This window comes from Chiloscyllium plagiosum, unplaced genomic scaffold (assembly GCF_037043375.1).
Source record: "Chiloscyllium plagiosum isolate Xiang-an unplaced genomic scaffold, Cpla_swu_hap1 HiC_scaffold_29, whole genome shotgun sequence".
NCBI classification, from domain to species: domain Eukaryota; kingdom Metazoa; phylum Chordata; class Chondrichthyes; order Orectolobiformes; family Hemiscylliidae; genus Chiloscyllium; species Chiloscyllium plagiosum.
Window position 1 is genome coordinate 45,109,767 of NW_028270167.1, and position 24,173 is coordinate 45,133,939.

General features: G+C 41.9%; 1 protein-coding gene across 1 annotated transcript in view; it reads left to right on the plus strand.

Moving 5' to 3' along the window:
• Positions 1-743: 743 nt before the first annotated feature.
• Positions 744-24,173, plus strand: part of LOC148142288 (myelin-associated glycoprotein-like) — a 281,958-nt gene continuing 258,528 nt past the window's right edge. The window contains 3 exon segments of the mRNA XM_087976614.1: positions 744-783; positions 8,273-8,638; positions 19,641-19,934. Coding sequence (XP_087832740.1) covers positions 744-783; positions 8,273-8,638; positions 19,641-19,934 — 700 coding nt within the window.

Sequence of the window (24,173 nt, forward strand, 5' to 3'; positions counted from 1 at the left end):
CATGAAAGTTGTCACCCAGGTTGATAGGGTTGTTAAGAAGGCATACGGTGTGTTAGCTTTTATTGGTAGAGAGATTGAGTTTTGGAGCCATGAGGTCATGTTGCAGCTGTACAAAACTATGATGTGGCCACACTTAGAGTATTACATACAATTCTAGTTGCCTCATTATAGGAGGGATGTGGAAGCTTTGGAAAGGGTGAAGAGGAGATTTACTAGAATGTTGCCTGGTATGGAGGAAAAGTCTTATGAGGAAAGGCTGAAGGACTTGAGGCTATTTTTGTTAGAGAGAAGAAGGTTGAGAGGTGACTTAAATGAGTCATATAAGACGATCGGAAGATGGTGTGGACAGTGAGAGCATTTTTCCTTGGATGGTGATGGCTAGCAAGAGTGGACATAGCTTTAAATTGATGGGTCGCAGATATAGGACAAATGATAGAGGTAGTTTCTTTACTCAGAGAGTAGTAGAACTCACTGCCTGCAACAGTAGACTCAACAACTTTAAGGGCATTTAAATATTCAATGGATAGACACATGGATGAGAATGGAATAGTGTAGGTAAGATGGGCTCCAGATTGGTTTCACAGGTTGGTGTAACATTGAGGGCTGAAGGGCCTGCACTGTGTTGTCATGTTCTAACTCTAACTCTAACTTGAGAGCTGTCAGACAAAAAGTGAGGTCTCATTAACTCCTTTCCCTTTCAGAGCTTGCGAGGGAGAAGCTAATGAAATATCTAGGAGAGGACAATGATTGGGAAATCTTACTTCCTGCTGTCACTCCTGCAAGGTAATGTCACCATCGACTTGGTCAGGTTGCTGTTTGATTAATCTTTTACAAAGACGTCTTTATTGAGCTCTGATTGGGAACAATTCAGCAGTGAGCCAGTGCGCACACTCACATCAAATCCAGGTCACATATCACCCTGTGCTCACCGATATACACCAGCTACTCATCTGACAACAGTAGTGGAGGAGGACAGAGATCTTCAATGTACATTGTAGGTCTAGAGCGGGTTACAGAGGCAGTGAGTGGAGGGGGAGGACGGGAAATCAATGGTGATTATCCTGAAGCTGAAGTTTTGTTAACCAATGGAAGTCAGTGAACCATGAGTCAGTCATGGGTCTGAGTTTTGATAAAAACTGGGAATGATGTTTATTCTGAAGCGACATGTTTGAGTGCAATTTTCTGAAACTTGTGTATTTTGTTGATTTTTGACACAATTGCCCACTTCTCCTAAAATACACAGGCTGCTCAGTGTCACACTTCCTCTGCATTCTCATTGTGATAGAAACCAGGAAGGGTGTGAGATAACCAACAGAGAGAGGAAAGGAAACACACTCAGTGAAGAAATGTGTCAAACATTCAGTTCCCAATTTACCTTTGCTCTCAACATATGCAGAGCTCAGGCTAGAGGCACCTTGCTCGAGTGTTTCATACTGTCTGCAGGATTGGGGTCAGTGCTGAGTTTGGGAACCAGTCAGTCTCCAATGCTACATCAGAATCAACAATACAGCAATGTGGAGCATGGACTAATTCTCTCCCTCTTACACTTTAATTTCTACCTTTTTGAGATTTTGTTCTCCTGATTACCAACCCCTTTGTCTAGTGCATTGGGTCTCGATGTCATTGGCCCCACCACAGCTCTGCCAAAATTATGAAAGAAAGCCTCTTTTCCAACACCTTCCAGTTCTGAAGAGTCATTTCAGACTCCTTTGTGAACTCTGTTTCCCTCTGCACTCAGTTGATCTGAATTTCACCAGCTTTCTCAAAGCTTGCTGAGATTTCCAGCATCCACACTGTTTCCCTTTCAGTATCCAGTAACACCACGACCAGTCAGAATCAACGTGGCTTCTTCAATTTTTTTTAAAAAGCTTGCATTGATAACTGCGGAGAGAAATCAGAGTTAACATTTCAGTTTGAGTGTCCCTTCCTCAGTTCCATAGATGCTGACAGACCTGCGGAGCTTTTCCAGCAATTACTGCTTTTGTTTCTGATTTACAGCATCCTCAGTTGTTCCATTTTTTTTATAGAGCTGATAATTATTCCCTGGTAAATTCCATGGCACTACATTCTGCCTATCAATATATAGGGAACATTTCTTCATGCAGTCTAGATTGTGGTGTCCTTTGAAATTTGGACTGATGAGTGCAAAGTGAAATACTTCAAAAGTACGTCTCTCTTTTCAACAATAATCAAGTACAATCCACCAAAAAACAATGAACACACACTGGCAGGAAAAATAGGAAGGTGTGTGGAAGGTGTCAGTCAGGTGGAGTTGTGGAAAACAGGGTTCATGTTGAACAAATATATCAATTATTCATCACTGCTCCATGGATGAGTGAAGCCACAAAGTAACAAACTGAGCACTGCACTTAATTTCCAAAGGGATACAATTGAAATGTAGGAACACTACATTAAACCCAAATCGAATTCCTGGTCAGACCACATCTGGAGTACTGTGTGCAGTCTTGATGTGCACATTATAAAATAGACCCAGGGTATTTGAGAGAGTGCAGGAAAGATTAATACAGTGGATTTCAGAAATATGTGGATCAATGCATCAGGAAAGGATTAACAGACTGCTCCTTGCTGGCAGAAAAACTGATGTGATGAAGTTGCTCCTTTAACAAAGTTTTGCTGTCCTTGGCTTTTCTTTTTCAGAGAGATTGTAATTGACACAGACTCTGAAAAGGTTTTAGGGCCAGTTTGATAATAGCTAACAGATACTGCCTCAGGCAGACGCTTTCAAGTTTAATAAAAACACTTGTACAATGAAAGGGGTGTGGCCAGTTCTGCCAGCTCAGCTTTTCTCTGGTTGGCTTTTTTTAGCAGTAGTGTGAAGAACAGCTCCTGGGTCTACAGGCTGCTACTCTGTCTCTGACTTCTATCCTCTAAGAATTTGAGTTTGATTTTACCATTTGTGCCAAAGGATGTTTATGGCGATTGTTGAAAGTATTTGGAACAGCATCATTAATTTGATCTGTTGGGTTTTGGAGAGGTTAAGTTATTCGGTATTCCATTTTCTGTTGCTTATGTTTCATTCAGAAATCTTGTAAATAAATTCTGTTTTGTTTAAACTAAATGGTTTGACCAACTGTATCTCTCCTGGAGTACCCACCTTACACCTACTTAAAACAACCAGCAAAGTTAGGGCCTGGGATACATTCTTGAAATGATTTAAGGGGTCTGGCCTGGTCCAGAGCTCTTTGCGGGATTTGTTCTTTAGTTCCAAATTGGGATGAGAGTTATCAGATTCAAGGGCAGCAAGTGTTAGTGTTAGTGTCTTTTGTTCTGGGTGTTGAATTCAGTTGATTTAAATAGTGCTTGGGATAGCAATGGCTCTTTCAGTCACCCAGAGATTTCTCTGGGTGGAAGAAGTGACCTTGGGGCTTTTACAAAAGGTGATTAAGGCCAAGCTGCTGCAACTAGCCGACAAGCTGGGGTTGGAACTGCCTCCTTCCATGAGCAAAGGAGAGATATTTATAGCAGTAGCTCAGCATTTGAATTTGCTGGAAACACCATCAGAACCTTTCGAGATGGATAAAATTTAATTGCAAATGAAGCATCTTGAGTTACAGGCAAAATACAAGGGATTATGATGAAAAGCAAAGGAGAGAGGAAACGAAAAAGAGAGAGAAGAGAGACAAAAGGAGAGTGAGGAAAGTAAGAAAGAGAGAAGGTTTGAACTTCAAAAATTAGCACTTAGACAGGAAAGTCAGCTTACAAGGTTGGAGATAAAGGTTGAAGGCAAGCTTAGTGTGGAAGAGTTTGAGGATGAACAAACTCATGGAGCCAAAGACCTGGTTCAAGCATTGCCTCAATTTGATGAGAAGAATGAGGAAGTCTTTTTCATCTCACTTGAAAAAGTGGCTAAAAAATGTGGTGGCCAGTGACCCTGTGGGTTTTGTAGGTAGAGCAAGTGAGGTATTCACATCACTGTCAGAGGAAGTATCTGGGGTATATGAGGAGGTGAAGAAAGCTATAATAAGTGCATATGAGCTTCTGCCAGAATCCTACAGACAACATTTCAGGAATCTAAATAAGAACCCTGGCCAAACCTACATTGAATTGGAAAGCATCAAACAAAGTAATTTTTACAGGTGGATAAGAACATTAAAAATAGAGTATATCTACAATGCTCTTACAGAGACAATTATTTTGGAGGAGTTCAAAAATTCACTTTCTGAAGTAGGGAGAACACATGTGGAAAAGCAGAGAGTTAAAATGGCAAGATTAGTAGGGTGGCACGGTGGCACAGTGGTTAGCACTGCTGCCTCACAGCGCCTGAGACCCGGGTTCAGTTCCCGCCTCAGGCGACTGACTGTGTGGAGTTTGCATATTCTCCCCGTGTCTGGGTGGGTTTCCTCCGGGTGCTCCGGTTTCCTCCCACTGTCCAAAGATGTGCAGGTCAGGTGAATTGGCCATGCTAAATTGCCCATAGTGTTAGCTAAGGGGCAAATTTAGGGGTATGGGTGGGTTTCGCTTCGGCGGGTCGGTGTGGACGTGTTGGGTCAAAGGGCCTGTTTCCACACTGTAATGTAATGTAATGTAATCTAATCTAATCTAATATCTGAAATAGCTGATGGTTGTAAGTTGGCCCATAAGTTAACATTTGGCTTCCAGAATCAATTTCAGTCCATGAGGGATAGAAACTGGAGAAAAATAGAAATCCTCACGTGGAAAGGGAAAGATAGATTTCGGTGAAGATCATCAGGATAACTTACCATAGGGTAAAAAGTAAACCCTTGAAGGGGACAGAGAAGTTAAAAAGCTCCCAGGTTTTCACTGCAATAAAGTAGGCTGTTGGTTGGTTAGGAGAAGCCATGGGAAGCCAGCTCAAGGAATACAGGATAAGTCAGTGAATTCTGTTGGAGTGGTGACAGAAAGTACAGTGAAGGCTATAAAGCTGTACCAGAATGTACAATCTGGTTGGAGGTTGGTTAAGGAGGAAGTTGGTTCAGATCTTCTTAACCCATATACCTGCAAAGGTAAAGGTTACTCACATAGGCCTGGAGCAGCAGGTAAAGAGGTCATAATATTAAGAGACACAGGATCCTCTCCGTCTGTGATGCAATAAGATGAGGAGACATGTACTTGTGAAGGGTTACTGCCAGTAAAGGTACTAGTAATGGGAAATCACAGGCAGACAAAAAACATTCAATTATGTAAAGCGAGGTTAGAGTGTCCAGTGATGAATAGTGAATTTGTCACAGGAATACTGGACGAACTCTCAGCTCCAGAAATAACATTTGTCCTTGCTAATGATATAGCTGATATTAGTGGGTAGGGGTGCTACCTACTGTGGTTGAAAAGCTAGTGGAAACTCAGGCAACTGAAATAATGCAGGACACATATTCCTGGAATTTTTCCTCATTGTGTGGTAATGAGGTCATAAAGTCACCAGCTGAAACAGGAGAGATCAAAGAGTACAGCTAAGAATGTTGAAGTAGATTGAGCAGAGACCCTGCTTGATCAGATGGTTGAGACAAAACAGGAGCAGATAGATGACAATGCAGACATCTTTAGCTCAGATATATTAACTTGGTTACAGCAGAAAGATGAAAATTTTAAGCAATTGCATCAAAAGGCATTCACAGAAAAGGAATGCAAATGAATCTCTGAATGTTATTATCTTAACAATGATGTGTTAGTGAAGAAATAGAGACCATCACGCATTCAGGCAGATGAGAAAAGGGCAGAAGTTCATCAAATTGTACTGCCAGTAGGTTATAGAAAGGACGTGTTGTGAGTGGTGCACAAACTACCAGAAGGGGGGTCATTTAGGAGTGAAGAAAATGCAAAGTAAAATACCAAAACATTTTTACTGGCCTGGACTGCACAAGGAAATAATTGAATTTTGCCAGACGTGTCACCATGTCAGATGATTGGAAAACCACATTTACCTGCACATTTACAACCTATTCCTGCATTTGAGGAACATTTTACAAGGGTCTTTATTGATTGTGTAGGACCCCTACCTAAAACTAAAAGTGGGAATCAGAATTGTTAACAATAATGGAAATGTTGACTCGATTTCCAGAAGCTATTCTATTACCCAATATCACGAGCACAAGGAAATAATTGAATTTTGCCAGACGTGTCACCATGTCAGATGATTGGAAAACCACATTTACCTGCACATTTACAACCTATTCCTGCATTTGAGGAACATTTTACAAGGGTCTTTATTGATTGTGTAGGACCCCTACCTAAAACAAAAAGTGGAAATCAGTAATTGTTAACAATAATGGAAATGTTGACTCGATTTCCAGAAGCTATTCTATTACCCAATATCATGACTAAAAGGATTGTAGAGGAATTACTCAAGTTTTTCACGAGATACGGACTACTGACAGAGACACAATCAGATCAAGGGTCAAACTTCACATCAAAATTAATCAAGAAAGTTATGTACAGTTTGGGAATAACAAACACTTAGGAATAATACTGTAAGTAATCTAATCTAATCTAATCTAATCTAATCTAATCTAATCTAATCTAATCTAATCTAACAATTCAAATATACTGTGGACCATCCAGAATTGCTGGGAGTGCTAGGTATCAGACATTGAAGGCTATCCATATGATTGAGATAAGGGAATTCCGTTTGTGGCTTTTGCGATCAGAGATGCATAAAAGTAATCAACCAAAATCAGTCCATTTGAATTAGATTTTAGGCATGAAGTGAGAGGAAAATTGATTAAAGAGAAATTGTTAAGTCAGAATTCAGAGACCACATATTTGGATTTTGTGTCAAATTTTAGGGAACAATTAAATAGAGCTGGGGAGTTGGTTAGACAGCATTTAGAAGTATCGCAGCATACATTGAAACAGGAAGCAGACAAGAAATCAAAAATTCACAATTTTGCTCTCTGGGGATAAAGTATTGGTATTCCTCCATTGATAGTTGAACCTTTAAAAGCAACATTGAGTGCACCTTATAAAGGAAACTGAGTGAGGATCAAATTATTCTGTTGTTTGTGTTTCATTCAGTAATTAGATTAGTTTACTTACAGTGTGGAAACAGGCCCTTCGGCCCAACAAGTCCACACCAACCCACCAAAGCCCAACCCATCCAGACCCATCCCCCCTTCACCTAACACTACGGGCAATTTAGCATGGCCAATTCACCTAAGCTGCACATTTTTGGATCGGGGGAGGAAACCGGAGCACCCGGAGGAAACCTACACAGACACAGGGAGAATGTGCAAACTCCACACAGACATCGCCTGAGGCGGGAATTGAACCCAGGTCTCTGGCGCTGCGAGGCAGCAGTGTTAACCACTGTACCACCGTGCCACCATTGTGTAAGTAAATTGTTTTGTTTAAAACTAAGTAGTTTGACCAGATGATTCTCTCCTGGAATATATACTCTCCACTTGCTTAAAACAACTAGCAAAGTTAGGGTCAAGGCTACCTTCTTGAAATGTTTTGTGGAGTCTGGCCTGTTCCATAACATTGATGGATAATCTTAATGATGCTGTTAAAATTCTGAGAGGATTTGAGACAGTGAATTCGGGAAGAATGCATCATCTTGTGGGATATACCAGGGACCATTGACAGAGACAAGAAATCCAGATGTGAATTCAGGAGAAACCTCTTCACTGAGTACGCGCAGAATGTGACACTCCCTCTCATGGAGAGTAGTTGAGGTGAATCATGTCAATGTCCATAATGAGGGCACTGGATAAACACACAAGGGAGAAGGGGATAGAGGGTGTCAATGTTAGACATGGATGAAGAAAGATGGGATGCTTAAGTGGAGTAGCAACAGCAGTGTGGACTGGTTGAGCTGAATGGATTGTTTCTGTGATCTGTATCTAATGTATTGCCATAGATTCATACTTACCCTGAATTTATTGTCCCTCTGCTCTATCTCATCATTGTTCTCAAACTGCCCTCTAAGTGATTGCCTGCTTCCTGAATCCCATTATTAACACTGTCCTTCTGCACATCACCCTCATGTTGTGAGTGTTATAAATTAGATTGGGAGCCTGTAATTATGAAGGGTTTATGTCCAAACTGTTGATCCTCCTGCTCCTCGGATGCTGCCTGACCGGCTGTGCTTTTCCAGCATATACTCTTGACTGTAATTACCATGAGCCAATGTACAAGGAACTTGTCCATTCCTGTGTCCAGTATTTTACTCCTTCCTTGTGTGTCCTGTAGCTGGTCCTTACTGCAGCTACTGTGCATAAGTGATGGAGGGAATGGATATTGAGTCTATTGGATCTACAGCCTCTCCAGTGCTAAATACTGACATTTCTCTCCCCAGCTGGACTGGCACTAGAGTGGGAAATCGACACACCACCTGAGGTGACAGTACAGGAAGGTTCCTGTGCACAGATCCCATGTCGTTACAGATATCCTTCACCTCTGGCTAGTCAACGTCGAGATGGAATCTGGTTTAATAACGAGAAACCGGTCACATCATCGATAGCCTTTCACTCCCGGGATCACAGCAAAGAGTTGCCACATTTCCGACATCGGACCCGGCTGTCTGGAGACCTGAACGATGGAGACTGTTCCCGGATTATAAACAACATCAGACAGGAAGATGCAGGACCTTATTTGTTCAGAGTAGAATTTGGGGGAACGTATAAATACAGCTACTACCCTGTAACCCAGCTCTATGTTTCAGGTCAGTGATATACAATAATTGCTCAGTTCAGACCCAACACTCAGTGCCAAACTGCTCAGCCTTGGGTTTGTTGCACCAGTTTTGCGGGTGTGCTAATTAGTGTCAGTACATTTCGTGACTCAATTATCACTCTGTTCCACGCGCTGTACCACTAGGGTAAAGGTTTGATTTAATAGAACACAGAACATAGGCCCTCAATGTTATGCTAACATTTTATCCTACTATCAAACTAACCAATATACCCTACATTTTACTATCATCCATGTGCTTATCCAAGAGTTGCTTAAATGTCCCCTGACTCTACTACCATCACTGGCAGTGCAATTCCATGAACCCAGAACTCTCTGTGTAAAGAATCTATTTCTGACATCTCCCCGAAACCTTCCTCCAATCACTTTATAATTATGCTCCTCATGATAGCTGCTTCTGCCTTGGGAAAAAGTCTGACTATCCACTATATCTATGCCTCTCATCATCTTGAAAACCTTGATTAAGTCACCTCTCATCTTTCTTCGCCCCAATAAGAAAAGCCCAAGCTCCCACACCATGTCTTCATAAGACATGCCCTCCAGTCCATGCAGCAGCCTGGTAAATCGCCTCTGCACCCTATCTAAAGTTTCCATATCTTTCCTATAATGAGGTGACTAGAACTGAACACAATATTCCAAGTGTGGTCTAACCAGGACTCTATAGAGCTGTAGCAGAACCTCGCGGCTCTTAAATCCAATCCCCTTGCTCATGAAAGCCAACAGACTAGATACCTTCTTCACAACCCTATCAACTTGGGTGGCAACTTGAGGGATCTGTGGATGTAGAACCTAAGATCTCTCTGTTCCTCCAAGAATCCCACCTTTAACCTTGTAACCCTTCCAAACTGAATCACTTCACACTTTTCCAGTTTGAACTCCATCTGCCACTTCTCAGCCCAGCTCTGCATCCTGTTAATGTCCCGTTGCAACCTACAATAGCCCTCCATGCTATCCACCCCTCAACCAACCTTCATGTCAACAGCAAACTTACTAACCCTCCCTTCCACTTCCCCATCCAAGTCATTCATAAAAATCAGAAAATCCAAAGGTCCCAGAACTGACCCCTGTGGAATACCACTGGTAATTGAGCTCGAGGCTGAATACTTTCTATTTGCCACCAACCTCTGTCTTGTAATTCTGTATCCAGACAACCAAACTTCCTTGCATTCCATGCCTCCTTACTTTCTAAATGAGCCTAATATGGGGAACCTTATCAAGCGCCTTGCTAAAATCCATACACACCACATCCACTGATCTACCTTCTTCAATGTGTTTTGTCACATCCTCAAATAATTCAATAAGGGTTGTGAGATATGATCGGCATTTCACAAAGCTATGCTGACTATCTCTAACCAAACTATGGTTTTCTAAGTAATCACAAACGCAGAATCCTCTTCAATAATTTGCCCAGCACAGCTGTAAGACTGATTGGTCTGTAATCCCCAGGATTATCAATGAGATTGAAATACTGTCCATTGTTGAATGACAGAATAACTTCAGGCCAAACTTCAGACAGATGGAAAGTTAGTTGGATTTAGCTCTTTGAGTAGAAGTTAGAGTCCAGCTTTTAGGGTTGGTGAGATTGTCAGAAATACCAATATCTGGGACTTTCTCAGGTTCTCACTGAAAGAGAGATCTGTGTAGGTTCTCCTGTTGTATCGTGTCTCCTTCCATTTGCAGGAGAAAAAGACTAGCCTTCTGCACATTTTTGAGATTTGTTCTCCCAGTGACACATACAGATGTCATGGAAGATAGCAACCATCTCCAGAAGAGTGGTGCTAAACACTATCAGTACCTATGTCCCATTTGTTCCAACCAAGTTTTTCCATTAATTAAAGCAATAAACTTTCCCACTAATCCCTCTTAAAATATTTACTTCTATCCTTTCCAAAGTTACTTGACATTCAGTAATGATCAGGTGAATCACAGCTCACATTACTGTTAAGCAATTCTCCATAGTTGTAGGACCCATCAACCCTTGGTAAATATTATCATATTGTCTGTTCTGGCCATGTAAATAATTCTTCATATGGTTGAATGAGCAAACTCCACTGAAACAGTTTAGCAATTTTATTATTAGATTTATCTACAAAGGCTACAGTGTTACAAAATGGAGGTGAACACCTCTGTTAATTAAAACATCTAGGAAAGCTCACCTCGCTTCATTATCTGTTAAAATATGAGTGACAGAGAACTCCCAAATTCCACTATTTAAAGAAAATGATATCAACTTATTCTTTAACTCTAAAAGTGAACATTAAACAATAACTATTCACAACCCTAGGCCCTCTTTTTCTTCATTGCTTATTACCTGCATCCAATTCTATAACAATATACTGCTCCATTAAAACACTTATTAAAATTACATGGACTTAATTTCAAAATCACACAGTTGCTGTCGTCTTTGGTATCTTTTTTCTTCTAACTGAAGATCTCCCATGGTCATCTTCTTTCTTTTACTGTGAATATGCTTCATATAAAAAGGTATCATTGATAGAGAGTGTTTCCTAATTTCTTGCATCTATCTCGATGGCAGTTTTCAAAATGCCTGTATTTCTATATCCCTAACATTGGATCATCTCATTGGCTTGATGTTGGCAAAACAATAAGTTCAAACTTGATTGGGTTTTCGTATCCTGGGGCATAATTCAAACTAATTGGTTAAATTCAAATTGTTAAAACAACAAACAGAACTCAAATATCCATTTCACAGCCATATGTTACATATTTTCATTTTTGTCAGTACACTCTGAGACTACCATATATTTATATACACAGGTGCTTCTAAGCTCTCACTTCAGAACAGTATTCACTCTCTCTGAAAGGTGCAGTATGACTTCATGACACCTCCACCCTTAAGAAAAAAATGAACTACCATTATAAAAATGATAGCTTCATTTTTTTTTCTAATTCTTAATCCCATTATAAGGAAATACATAGGTAATTAATCTAAGTTAATTTCTGATATACACATAAAAATAAAACATGGGAATCTGTCCAATCTTACCTTTATGTTTTCCTTTAAATCTGTGATAATGGATCTCTGATCACATTTTTATGACCTGCAACATGGTCAATTTGTAAATTAGAAGTCTGTAACATAAGACTCCAACAAAATAATCTCATATTCTGTCTTTGAATCATTCCAAGAATGTAAGAGGAGTGTGGTCCATGTACATAACTGTCTAACACATTGTTCATCACAAAATATTGAAATGTTGTAAAGCCAGTACCAAACTTAATAATTCTTTTTCAATGGTAGAGTATTTTCTCTGCTGGGTGTTGAGCTTCTTTGAAAAGTAACCAATTGGCCATTCAATTCCATCATCATCTTCCTGTAGCAATACAGCTCCAGCTCCATATCTCTAACATTGATTGAAACTTTGAAGGGTTTCAAAAGATTTGGTGTCGCTAAAACTGGTGCGGTTGTTAATACTGCTTTTAAATTCTCTAATGCCTCCTCACATTGTTCTGTTCACCAAAATGTTGTGTTTTTCATTAGTAAATCTATTAACAGTGCTACCACACCACTGAAGTTTGGAACTCTGGGAGTAACTGCTTAGTCCCAAAAATTGAAGTACCTCTTTCTTCGAGGTTGGTCTTGCAAATTCCTTGATGGCCTTCACCTTGCATTCCTTGGGGTCAACCTTCCATGACCAATGTTATGTCCTAAGAATTCACCTCTGGTTTTGCAAAGTCTGTTTTCTTGATGTTTGTTACCATCAAGTTTTGCTTCTTGTAATCTTTCCAAAAGCCCTGTCAACTCTACCGTGTAATCTTTCCATGACTCACTAAATATCGCGAAAGATCACTACATCATCCAGATAAACTGCATAGTTTGTTAATCTGACCACAACTCTGTTCATGACTCTTTAGAGTATGGCTGGTGGGTTCTTCATTCCAAAGAGCATCAGTTTGAATTGATATAGCTCCTTTGGGGTTACAAACGCAGAGACTCTTTTCGCTTTCTCTGATAAAGGTACCTACCAGTAACCATGCAGAGTAAGTACAACTTTGTCAACTTTCACTCTACAGTCTCGGTATTGGGTATGAATCTGATTTTGTTGCAGTATGACCTTTCGATGGCCCACACAAAGCTGTTGCGTGCTGTCAGGTTTGTGCACTAACACGATCAGCAAACTCCACTCACTCTGACTCAGATCGATAATAGCTTCATTGAGCATCACATCCATTTCTTTCTGGACCTGTGAATAGCATTCTCTACTTCCACCTCATGCACAATAGTATAAGTCCTCCCCATTTTATTCTTGCATACTGCTGTAACCAACCTCCCAACTGCACTCTTTGCTCCTGAGACAGATAGTTCACTAACCTATCCCACTCCTCAAGGACTTCCTCATTGTTTAACGTATCTTGAGGCATGTCAAACTCAATGACACCTGCATTTGATTCCTTACTCTGTGGGGCAGTAACTAGCACCTGTTTCTCCAGTTCCCTGTTTCTATTACGGTAAAGTTTCAACATACTCACATGACATCCCTGAAACATTTTTTTTCGATCCATCATCTTTACCAAATAGTTTACCTCATTTTTTTTTCTCAATTTGATTGGGACCACAAAACCTGGCTTTGAAGCAATCTCCTACCATTGGTAATGTCATCCCGAGGGGAAATGTCTGAATTTCAAGTTTTTATCTGCCACCTGCTTCATTCTATGCTGTGCCCTCTTTAGGTGGTGTTTAGCTAACTCACATACCTGATTTAGTCTCTCCCTCACCTCAGATACATAATCCAAGTGTGAGATCTCCAACTTCAGTCCTGTCAATTTTTCTTGGAATTAATTTCAAAGGCCCTCTCACTTCATGTCTGAATATTGACTCAAAGGGAGTAAATTTGAATTGTTGTCAAAACAACAAACAAAACTCAGGTATCCATTCCACAGCCAAATGTGACATATATACTTTGTTGGTGCATTAATTTCTGAGAATTGTGCTCTATAAGCTTCTTTATGTCCAGTTATCATTTTGCAATGAGGCTGCCCCACCAGCCACCACCTCCCCCCCCCACCGACTCGCAAGTCTTCAGTGTGAATGATGATCACTTTAAAGGGGCTGCAGGTCAGACCTACAAGGAAACACCAATCCTGGGAACTGGGCTGCTTCTGGATATTGTGTCTAAGGGTGGCATCACAGAATGATACGAGTTAATTGTTGTTAAACTGCTATTAGGGTCTGTATTTCAACTCCAGATGCATTAAAAATGTAACTTTTTAAACAAGAACTGGGATGGTAGAATTTCCAGGTAGAAATGAGAAAGGTAATCTGGAAAAACACACCAAAGAGCACAGAAAAAAACAGCACAGAACAGACCCTTTGGCCCTCAATGTTGCGCTGACCTGTGAACGATTCTCAACTGTCCCCCTACACTATCCCATCATCATCCATGTCCTTATTCAAGGATTGTTTGATGTGGCTTAATGTGGCTGAGTTGACTACATTAGCAGGTAGTTGACTACATTCCACGCCCTTACCACTCTCTGAGTAAAGAACCTGCCTCTGACATCTGTCTTAAATCTATCACCCCTCAATTTGTAGTTATGCCCCCTCATACAAGCTGACATCATCATCCTAGGAAAAAGACTTTCACTTTCTACCCTATCTAATCCTTTGATCATCCTGTATGTCTCTATCAAATCCCCTCTTAGCCTTCTTCTTTCCAATGAGAACAGACCCAAGACTCCCAGCCATTCCTCATAAGACCTTCCCTCCAGACCAGGCAACATCCTGGTAAATCTCCTCTTCACCTTTTCCAATGCTTCCACATCTTTCCCGAAATATGGGGACCAGAACTGTACACAATATTCCAATTGTGGCCGCACCAGCGTTTTGCATAGTTGCAGCATGATATTGTGGCTCCGGAACTCAATCCCTCTACCAATGAAACCTAACACAGCGTATGCCTTCTTAACAGCACTATCAACCTGGGTGGCAACTTTCAGGGATCTACGCACATGGACTCCAAGATCCCTCTGCACATCCACACTACCAAGAATCTTTCCATTGACCCAGTACTCTACCTTCCTGTTATTCTTCCAAAGTGCATCATCTCACATTTAGCTGCATTGAACTCCATTTGCCACCTCTCAGCCCAATTCTGCAGTTTATCCAAGTCCCCCTGCAACCTGTAACATTCTCCCACACTGTCCACTACTCCACCGACTTTAGTGCCGTCTGCAAATTTATTAATCCACCCATCTATGCCTGCGTCTAAGTCATTTATAAAAATGACAAACAGCAGTGGTCCCAAAACAGATCCTTGTGGCACACCACTAGTAACTGGACTCCAGACTGAATATTTTCCATCAACCACCACTCGCTGCCTTCTTTCAGAAAGTTAAAAATCACACAACACCAGGTTATAGTCCAACAGGTTTAATTAGAAGCTTTCAGAGCACCGCTCCTTCATCAGGTGGTTGTGGATTTTTATCTTTGTACACCCCAGTCCAACACCGGCATCTCCAAATCATGATTTATTTCAGAAAGCCAGTTTCTAATCCAAACTGCTAAATCACCCTCAATTCCATGCTTCTGCATTTTCTCCAACAGCCTATCATGTGGAACCTTATCAAAGGCTTTACTGAAGTCCATGTATACCACGTCAACTGCCTACCCTCATCTACATGCTTGGTCACCTTCTCAAAAAACTCAATGAAGTTTGAGAGACATGACCTGCTCTTGATGAAACCATGTTGACTATCTGAAATCAAATTGTTGCTTGCTAGATGATTATAAATCTCATTATCTTATAATCCATTCCAAAAGCTTTCCTACAACAGAAGTAAGGCTCACTGGTCTATAATTACCTGGATCATCTCTACTGCCCTTCTTGAACAAGGGCACAACATTTGCAATCCTCCAGTCCTCTGGTACTAAACCTGTAGACAATGATGACTCAAAAATCAAAGCCAAAGACTCTGCTATCTCCTCCCTAGCTTCCCAGAGAATCCTCAGATAAATCCCATCTGGCCCAGGGAACTTGTCTACTTTCACTCCTTCTAGAATTGGTAACACCTCTTTGATAACTAACCTCGATCCTTTGTAGTCTAATGTCACGTACCTCATTCTTCTCCTGTACAATATTCTCCTTTTCCTGAGTGCAAACCGATGAGAAATGTTCGTTAGGCACTTCTCCAATCTCCACAGGGTCCACACTCAACTTCAGAACAGAACCACAGCAGCTTCCCATTTCTGTCTTTGACTGGTCCTATTCCTACCCTAATCATCCTTTTATTCCTCACATACCTATAGAAAGCTTTAGGGTTCTCCTTTTTCTATTTGCTAAAGACTGCTCGTGTCCTCTCTATGCTCTTCTTAACTCTCTCTTTAAATCCTTTCTAGCTGATCTGTAACTCTCCCTCGCCTCTTCTGAACCATCTTGCCTCATCAACACATAAGCCTCCTTCTTCTGCATAACCAGAAATGCAATTTCTGTAGTAAACCACGGTTCCCTTATCTTATCAATTCCTCCCTGCCTGACAAGAACATACCTATCAAGGACACGCAATATCTGTTCCTTAAACCAGTTCCACATTTCCATAATCTGCATCCCCTGAACTTTGCCATCCCATTTTGTGCATCCTAATTCTTGCCTAATCGCATTGTAATTGCCCTTGCCCCATCATTAAGTTTTGACCTGTGGCATGTACCTATCGATTTCCATCACGAAACTAAACATAACTGAATTATTCCTCTCCAAAGTGCTCACCTACAACCAAATCAAACATCTGGCCTAGATCTTTACCAAGCACCAGATCCAGTGTGGTCTCCCCTATTCGACATACTGTGTCAGGAAACCTTCCTGCACACATTAGACAAAAACTGATCCATCCGACGTACTAGAGTTATAACATTTCCAGTCAATGTTTGGGAGTCAAAGTCCCCCATAATGGCCACCCTGTTCCTTTCATCCCTGTCCAGAATAATGTTGCTACTCCTCTCTTCCACCTCCCTGGAACTCTGCGGAGGCCTATAAAAAAACTCCAAGCAGTGTGACCTCTCCTCTCCTGATTTTAACCTCAGCCCACACTACCTCAGTAGACGAGTCCTTGTCAAAACTTCTTTCAGCCACCGTTATACTATCCTTGACTAACAAGGCCACACCTCCCACTTTTTTACCGCCTTGCCTGTTCTTAATGAAAGATCTAAACCCTGGAACCTGCAATATCCATTCCTCACCCTGCTCTATCCATGTCTCCGAAATGGCCACAACATTGAAATCCCAGATACCTATCCATGAATTCCTACTTTCCACTTAATTGTCAGGTATTGGTTAATAGTACAAGAAGAAGTTAACGTTGGTAAAAGGAATGAAAGTTTTATAAATTTGGAAGTATAAGGTACAGAAAGGTGAGCTCGGTTAGTTAAAACCCCCCCATCCCGCCCCCCCCCCAACTCCATGGCATACATGGTGTCATGGAGACTTGTTGTGGTCTGGACCAGTCTAACTGCAGGAAATTACAGCGGCTGCACAAGTTTGAACTCTGGGTTTCAGAGCTCGAGCAGCAGCTCCAGTTACTGAGCTGTGTATGTGGGGCAGACAACAAAATGGATAGTACATTCAGGGAGGTGGTCATACCGCATGTTAGGGCTAAGCAGGCAGATAGGGAATGTGGGAACACCTGGCAATCTCAGAGAAACAGGCAGGTAGTGAGGAGTTCTGAAGTCCCACTCACCAGCTGGTTTTCCATATGGATGTTAGTGATGGTGATGGATCCCTGGAGGAGTGCAGCAACAGACAAGGCTGTGGTACCATTGGTGGCCCACATGGACCAGGAGAGATGAGGCAAGAGTGAAAGGGCAGTACGAGAGGGGGTTATTTAGCTCGGGGACAGAGAGACATTTTTCCTGTAGTCAATGTGACTCATAGGTAGGAAGGGAATTTTTGGGCATTTTGCTGGTGTTGTTGGGGAGGTTTATATTCATTGAGTTGTGGGTGGGGACCAAGTAAGAATATGAGACCTTTGAATTCTGGAACAGAGTTACGCTGCATGTTTGTGAATGCAGATTATAGGTAATAAAACCAGGAAGTGTCAGGCACAATTTGTCTTGGGTGATTATGGTGTAATAATGTGATACTAATGGACACCTTTCTCAAGGAGAGGCATGTCTGAGTGTTAACTATCCCTTGTTACAAAGTGTTCAGAAAAGAGACGAAAGAAAAAAAAGTAGATGCTCTGATATATTTGTTAAGGAGGGAATTTCAGGATTGGAGAAAGGGGAGCTTTCAGAGGGTTCAATGACAGAATCACATTGGCTGGAGCTCAGGAACAAGAAGAATACAGTGACAATACTTAGTGTAACATACAGACCACCAGCTAGTGGGAAGGATATCAAGGAATAAATCTCAGGGGCAATTATAGAGAGGTGTAAATAGCATACAATCTTTCTGTAGGGGGACTTTAATTGACTGTATGTAGGCAATGATAGCAGTCGTGAAAACAGGCAGTGATTGTTTTCAGGATAATTCCCGATACCAGTATGTGTCCAGCCCAACAAGCAAGGGGTCACTGCTGGCCCTGCTTCTTGGGAATGAGGTGACCAGTAGACCAAGAGACAGTGAGGGAACATTTAGGGGACAGTGATCATTGTTTCATAAGGTTTAGGATGGAAGAGGGGAAATGACAGATGAATCCATGGTGAGAAAAATCAACTGATGGACAGCAGGCTTCAATGGGACAAGGACAGAGCAAGGCTGTAACCCTGACTGAAACCACAAAGATTAACAGGAGAAACAAGAACTGAACAATGAACTACCTTCAACCACGAGATGGCTGGAGCAGGGTAAACGAATAACCCCTCAATAGGTAAAGGAGGGAAAATAAAATCAGGGCTCCCTGAATGCAAAGGAGGTCAAAATTAAGTTAAAGAAGACAAATGGTTTTGTCCAGGTGAAACTCAGCAGGTCTGGCAGCATCCGTGGAGAGAAAGCAGAGTTAGTGTCTTGAGACATTTACCCTTCTTAATAACCAGATCATTTGCCAAATTTGAAAACACAGAGAAGTATGAGGTGAAATACTTTGGTACAAGGAACTGGATAATCAATGGCAAATAAACATAATAATCTAAAGAGTGAGCAGGAACAAATAGACAAAAGTGTACGTATGCATAAGATATTAAAAGTGGCAGGACAGGTAGAGAGAGCTGTTAATAAAACATATAGTATTTAAGGCTTCATTAACAGGACTATACAGTACAAGGGCAAGGAGGTTATGAAGTTATAAAGACACTGTTTAGAATTCAGCAGGAGGATTGTGTGTCGTTCTGGATCCCACACCATAGTGAGGACAGGGTGTGGAAGTGGATTCTGCGAATGATTCCAGGGATGAGAAATTTCAGTTCTGAGGACAGGTTGTAAAACCTGGGGCTGGTTTCCTTGGAGAGGAAAAGGCTAAGGGAAGAGTTGGACAGAGGAGAGACTGAGAAATTGGCCCTGAACATTAAAGAATCAAGAACTAGAGGTCACAGATTTACAGTGTTTTGCAGAAGAGATGAATGTGAGATGAAGGAAGCCTTTTCTCCCCACAGTGAGTTGTTTGGTCTAGAATGCACTGACTGAAAGTCTGGTGGTGTCAGGTTAATTGAGGCATTTAGGAGGAGTCTGGATAGTTATTTAAACAGACACAGTGCACATGGGATGGAGTAAAGGCAGGAAATTGGCACAAGGTCAAAATGCTCAGAGAACCAGCACAGACGCAATAGGCTGAATAGATCTATTTCTTCAAATTTCAAATACATAAAGGAGCTGATTGGCCAACTGGGAAAAGTGTTATTATTTCATGTTGTGAGCTATAGAGTGGTGGGGCTACAGTGAGGGTGCACTTCTCCAGTCTTAGCACTAACCCTCAGTACGCAGATCATCCTGGTTAACATGTTTTATCATGTAGGAGGGTGGTTTCTATTTGGTCTGATGCTCCATGCTATATTTATCTAAGAAGATCCATTCTCTGTGTGTTAGATTTCACAGATAAACCTCTGATACACCCTGTGGAAATTATCACAGGAAAGCGTGTGAACCTAACCTGCATCTTCAATACAACGTGCAATGGAACAGCACCTGCCTTAACCTGGGCTAGTCCAACTGCTGTACTTGGATCAGTCTCAATCACTGTCACTCGGCATGGGGTCACTCTGAGCTATACTTCTGTTCTGAGCCTAATACCATCACTCAGACACCAGGGACAAGCCCTCACCTGCAGAGTGAGTTATCCAACTGTGTCAACAGAGCAGACCCTCATACTGACAGTGCAATGTAAGTATGGACATCTCTCATTCAACTTTTGCTGAAACAGCTTACATTGTGCACAGCAAGATCCCAAAATTCCCAATGTGCTGTGCACTGCATTTCAACTGAGCAATCTCAGACTGAGAGTGCAGAGACAGTTTACTGACATTACAGATGGCAATGTTGCGCTCTCACAGAACTAACATTCAGACAGAGATGCTTTCCTTCTGCACTGCCGATCCATCAGTGCAGCATCGCCTCAGTAACTGACCATCGATCAGTGTGGCTCTCCCTCAGCACTTACTCTCTGATCGTGTAGCACTCCCTCAGTACTGACTCCCTGACAGTGCAACACTCCCTCAGTACTGACCCTCTGACAGTGCGGTACTCCCTCAGTATTAACCCTCCAACAGTAAAGTTGCAACATTCTCTCAGCACTGGATATATATGCAGTGGATAGTGCATATATGGAATTAGTTGCCAGAGGATGTGGTGGAGTCTGGTACAATTACAACATTTTAAAGGTATTACAATTGGTATAGGAACAGGATAAGTTTCCAGGGAGATAAGCCAAAAGTTGGAAACTAGGACCTCAGGATATCTGGTCAACATGGATGAGTTGGTCCGGACTGTTTAAGCACTGTACAATTCTATGATTCTCCTGTCTTCACAATGACCAGAAATGCCTACTTCTTCTGTGATTTGAGGGTAAAGAAACTGCAATGATATCTCAGCTTTCATATACTCAGGAACTGATCATTATTTGTTTTTAGACCCACCACGGAATTTCTCAATTACTTCCCTGGATGGGATTAAAGAAGGGCTAATGCCCGAAATGTCGATTCTCCTGTTCCCTAGATGCTGCCTGACCTGCTGCGCTTTTCCAGCAACACATTTCCATCTCTGATCTCCAGCATCTGCAGACCTCACTTTCTCCTTAAAGATTCATCCATCAATATAATTGAGGGGAATTCTGCAGTCATAATCTGCTCTGTGAAGAGCTTCCCAGTATCTAACCTGACATGGAGACATCTTAATGTCACAATGAACAGGACACATTCCAACAATGAGCTGTGGTTGGAGATTCCTCACATTATACCCAGGGAGACTGGAGACTATCAGTGTGTGGCAGAGAATGAACATGGAGCAGTGGAGAGCTCCATAACCATCACTGTGACGTGTGAGTTTATACAGACTGCAACATCTCTCAGATGTACACACACAATAAAACCTAGACACATACACACATTACCAGCTCTCATTCTATGTTGAAGCAATGAAAACACCAGAGTACCCAGGCACTGTTTAGTAATCAGCACCCTACACAGAGAACTGCAGATTTTTTCTTTTCTCTATCATTGCAACCATTGTACTGTGTACAACAGCAATCTGAGAATATTGTAACATTCAGGGAATACTGTATTCCTTTGGCTGCTGCTGTCAACCACAGTGGTACAAGAGTGCTGCTTGTTGTCGAGTTTTCAATAGATCACTAAGTGACATGGTGTGAGTACACGGGTTCAATAAGCTTTGAGTCATTTAGACAGTTCGAGGATCACAAAAACAAAGAGAGACTAAGAGAATGACAAACAGAGAGACTGATAGGGAAAGAGAAGTCAAAAATAGGTTCTATGCAGAACAAGCTGCTGCTAAAAAGCCAACTGAAGGCCACTCGTTGTGTGGGCTTGCAGCACAGGAAGAAATCCCTGCAGCTGTTTGACTATTCTGTGCAGTTGGGACTCAGGTGAGATTCTGGAAACAAGTTGTGTGCTGTAGTTAAGACCCATCAATAGTCCAGGGAGCCAGGAGGTGTCACTAAATGTTGGAGTTAAGTTTCAGAAAAACACTTGGGATCTACTGAGGTCCCAGAATAAAGTCATGAATAGGTCAGAAAGAGATTAACCAAACTTCCACTTTCACATTAAATGGGTATGATGAGCCACAGCATCACTAACATCTGGGATATTGCTGACACATCAGTGGGATCTGTTTTCACTTCATTTTTCATTTGGTGTGCTCTGCAGGCTCTTTAATCTTTAATTCTGGACACGAGAATATATCCGAACCATACACTGGAGATTCTACTATTGTGTTGTTTTCCATGATAAATCTAATTTCTATTCATTAAAAACTGTTGAATCTAGTGGCTTCCTTGTCGAAGTAAGTATCAGAAAATTAAATGTTGTTGACTTGTTTTCAAGCACGGCCAGCAGGTAGCTATTGACCAGGTCTGGTCTGGACTCACACCATGTCACTTAGTGATCAAATACTATCCAGTGACTGACCAGGGCACATGCTGGGGACATGAAAGGAACTTTCTTTTTTCGAGATAGACAGCAGCTCCAATGCTGAGGGAAGAGAATGACAGCTTACACAGGCAATCTCCATCAGAAATGTGACACAGAAACTTACACAGAGGGAAAATGAATGCAAATTCAGAGGCATCAGAGACTGAAAATCAGTGTGATGTGCACTGTTCTGACACAATGTTATCTTCCTTCATTTTTAGATGCACCACAGAATCTCTCAATTACTTCTGCTCACATAATTAAAAACTTATCGATCACTACAATTGAGGGGAATTCTGTGGTGATAATCTGCTCTGTCGAGAGCTTCCCAGCTTCCAACCTGACATGGACCTATCTGAATGTCACAATGAACAGGACACATTCCAACAATGAGCTGTGGTTGGAGATTCCTCACGTTACACCCAGGGAGACTGGAGACTATCATTGTGTGGCAGAGAATGAACATGGAGCAGTGGAGAGCTCCATAACCGTCACTGTGCAATGTGAGTGTGCACAGCATTCAACACCTACACTAGAGGGCAAACAATCAGAAATGTGGTACATAGTACCAACAATGACAAAGATAGAAAAAAGGGATGAGGTCCTGCAAGGTGAGGGGCAAGATTCAAGGTTCAAGGGGTCAAATCGCCACCAGGACAGAACCCCACTGGTCCTCACCTACCACCCCACCAACCTCCAGATACATCATATCATCCTTCGTCATTTCTGCCTGACCTGCTGCGCTTTTCCAGCAACACATTTTTCAGCTCTAATCTCCAGTATCTGCACTCCTCACTTTCTCCCTCAAAGATCAGCAAGGCGGCCTTTGTGTGGAGCCACAGAAAATGGGGGAGATACTAAATGAGTATTTTGCATCAGTATTTACTGTGGAAAAGGATATGGAAGATATAGACTGTAGGGAAATAGATGGTGACATCTCACAAAATGTCCATATTACAGAGGGGGAAGTGCTGGATGTCTTGAAACGGTCAAAGGTGGATAAATCCCCAGGACCTGATCAGGTGTATCCTAGAACTTTGTGGGAAGCTAGAGAAGTGATTGCTGGGCCTGTTGCTGAGATATTTGTATCATCGATAGTCACAGGTGAGGTGCCAGAAGACTGGAGGTTGGCTAACATGGTGCCACTGTTTAAGAAGGGTGGTAAGGACAAGCCAGGGAACTATAGACTGGCGAGTCTGATGTCAATGGTGGGCAAGTTGTTGGAGGGAATCCTGAGGGACAGGATGTACATGTATTTAGAAAGGCAAGGACTGGTTAGGAATAGTCAACATAGTTTTCTGTGTGGGAAATCATGTCTCACAAACTTGATTGAGTTTTTTGAGGATGTAACAAAGAAGACTGATGAGGGTAGAGAAGTAAATGTGATCTATATGGACTTCAGTAAGGTGTTTGGCAAGGTTCCCCGTGGGAGACTGATTAGCAAGGTTAGATTTCACGGAATACAGGGAGAACAAGCCATTTGGATACAGAACTGGCTCAAAGGTAGAAGACAGTGGCTGGTGGTGGAGGGTTGTTTTTCAGACTGGAGGCCGTGAGACCAGTGGAGTGCCACAAGGATCGGTGCTGGGTCCTCTACTTTTTGACGTTTACATAATGGGGAGGCACGGTGGCATATTGGTTAGTACTGCTGCCTCACAACACCAGGGACCCAGGTTCGATTCCAGCCTCAGGCGACTGTCTGTGTAGAGTTTTCACATTCTCCCCATGTTTGTGTGGGTTTCCTCCAGGTGCTCTGGTTTCCTCCCACAGTCCAAAGATGTGCAGGCCAGGTGAATTGGTCATGCTAAATTGCCTGCAGAATTGGGTGCATTAGTCAGGGGTAAATATGGGGAATAGGTCTGGGTGGGTTACTCTTTGGAGGGTTGGTGTGGACTAGTTTGGCTGAAGGGCCTGTTTTCACACTGCAGGGAATCTAATCTAATTTAAATGATTTGGATGCGAGCATAAGAGGTACACT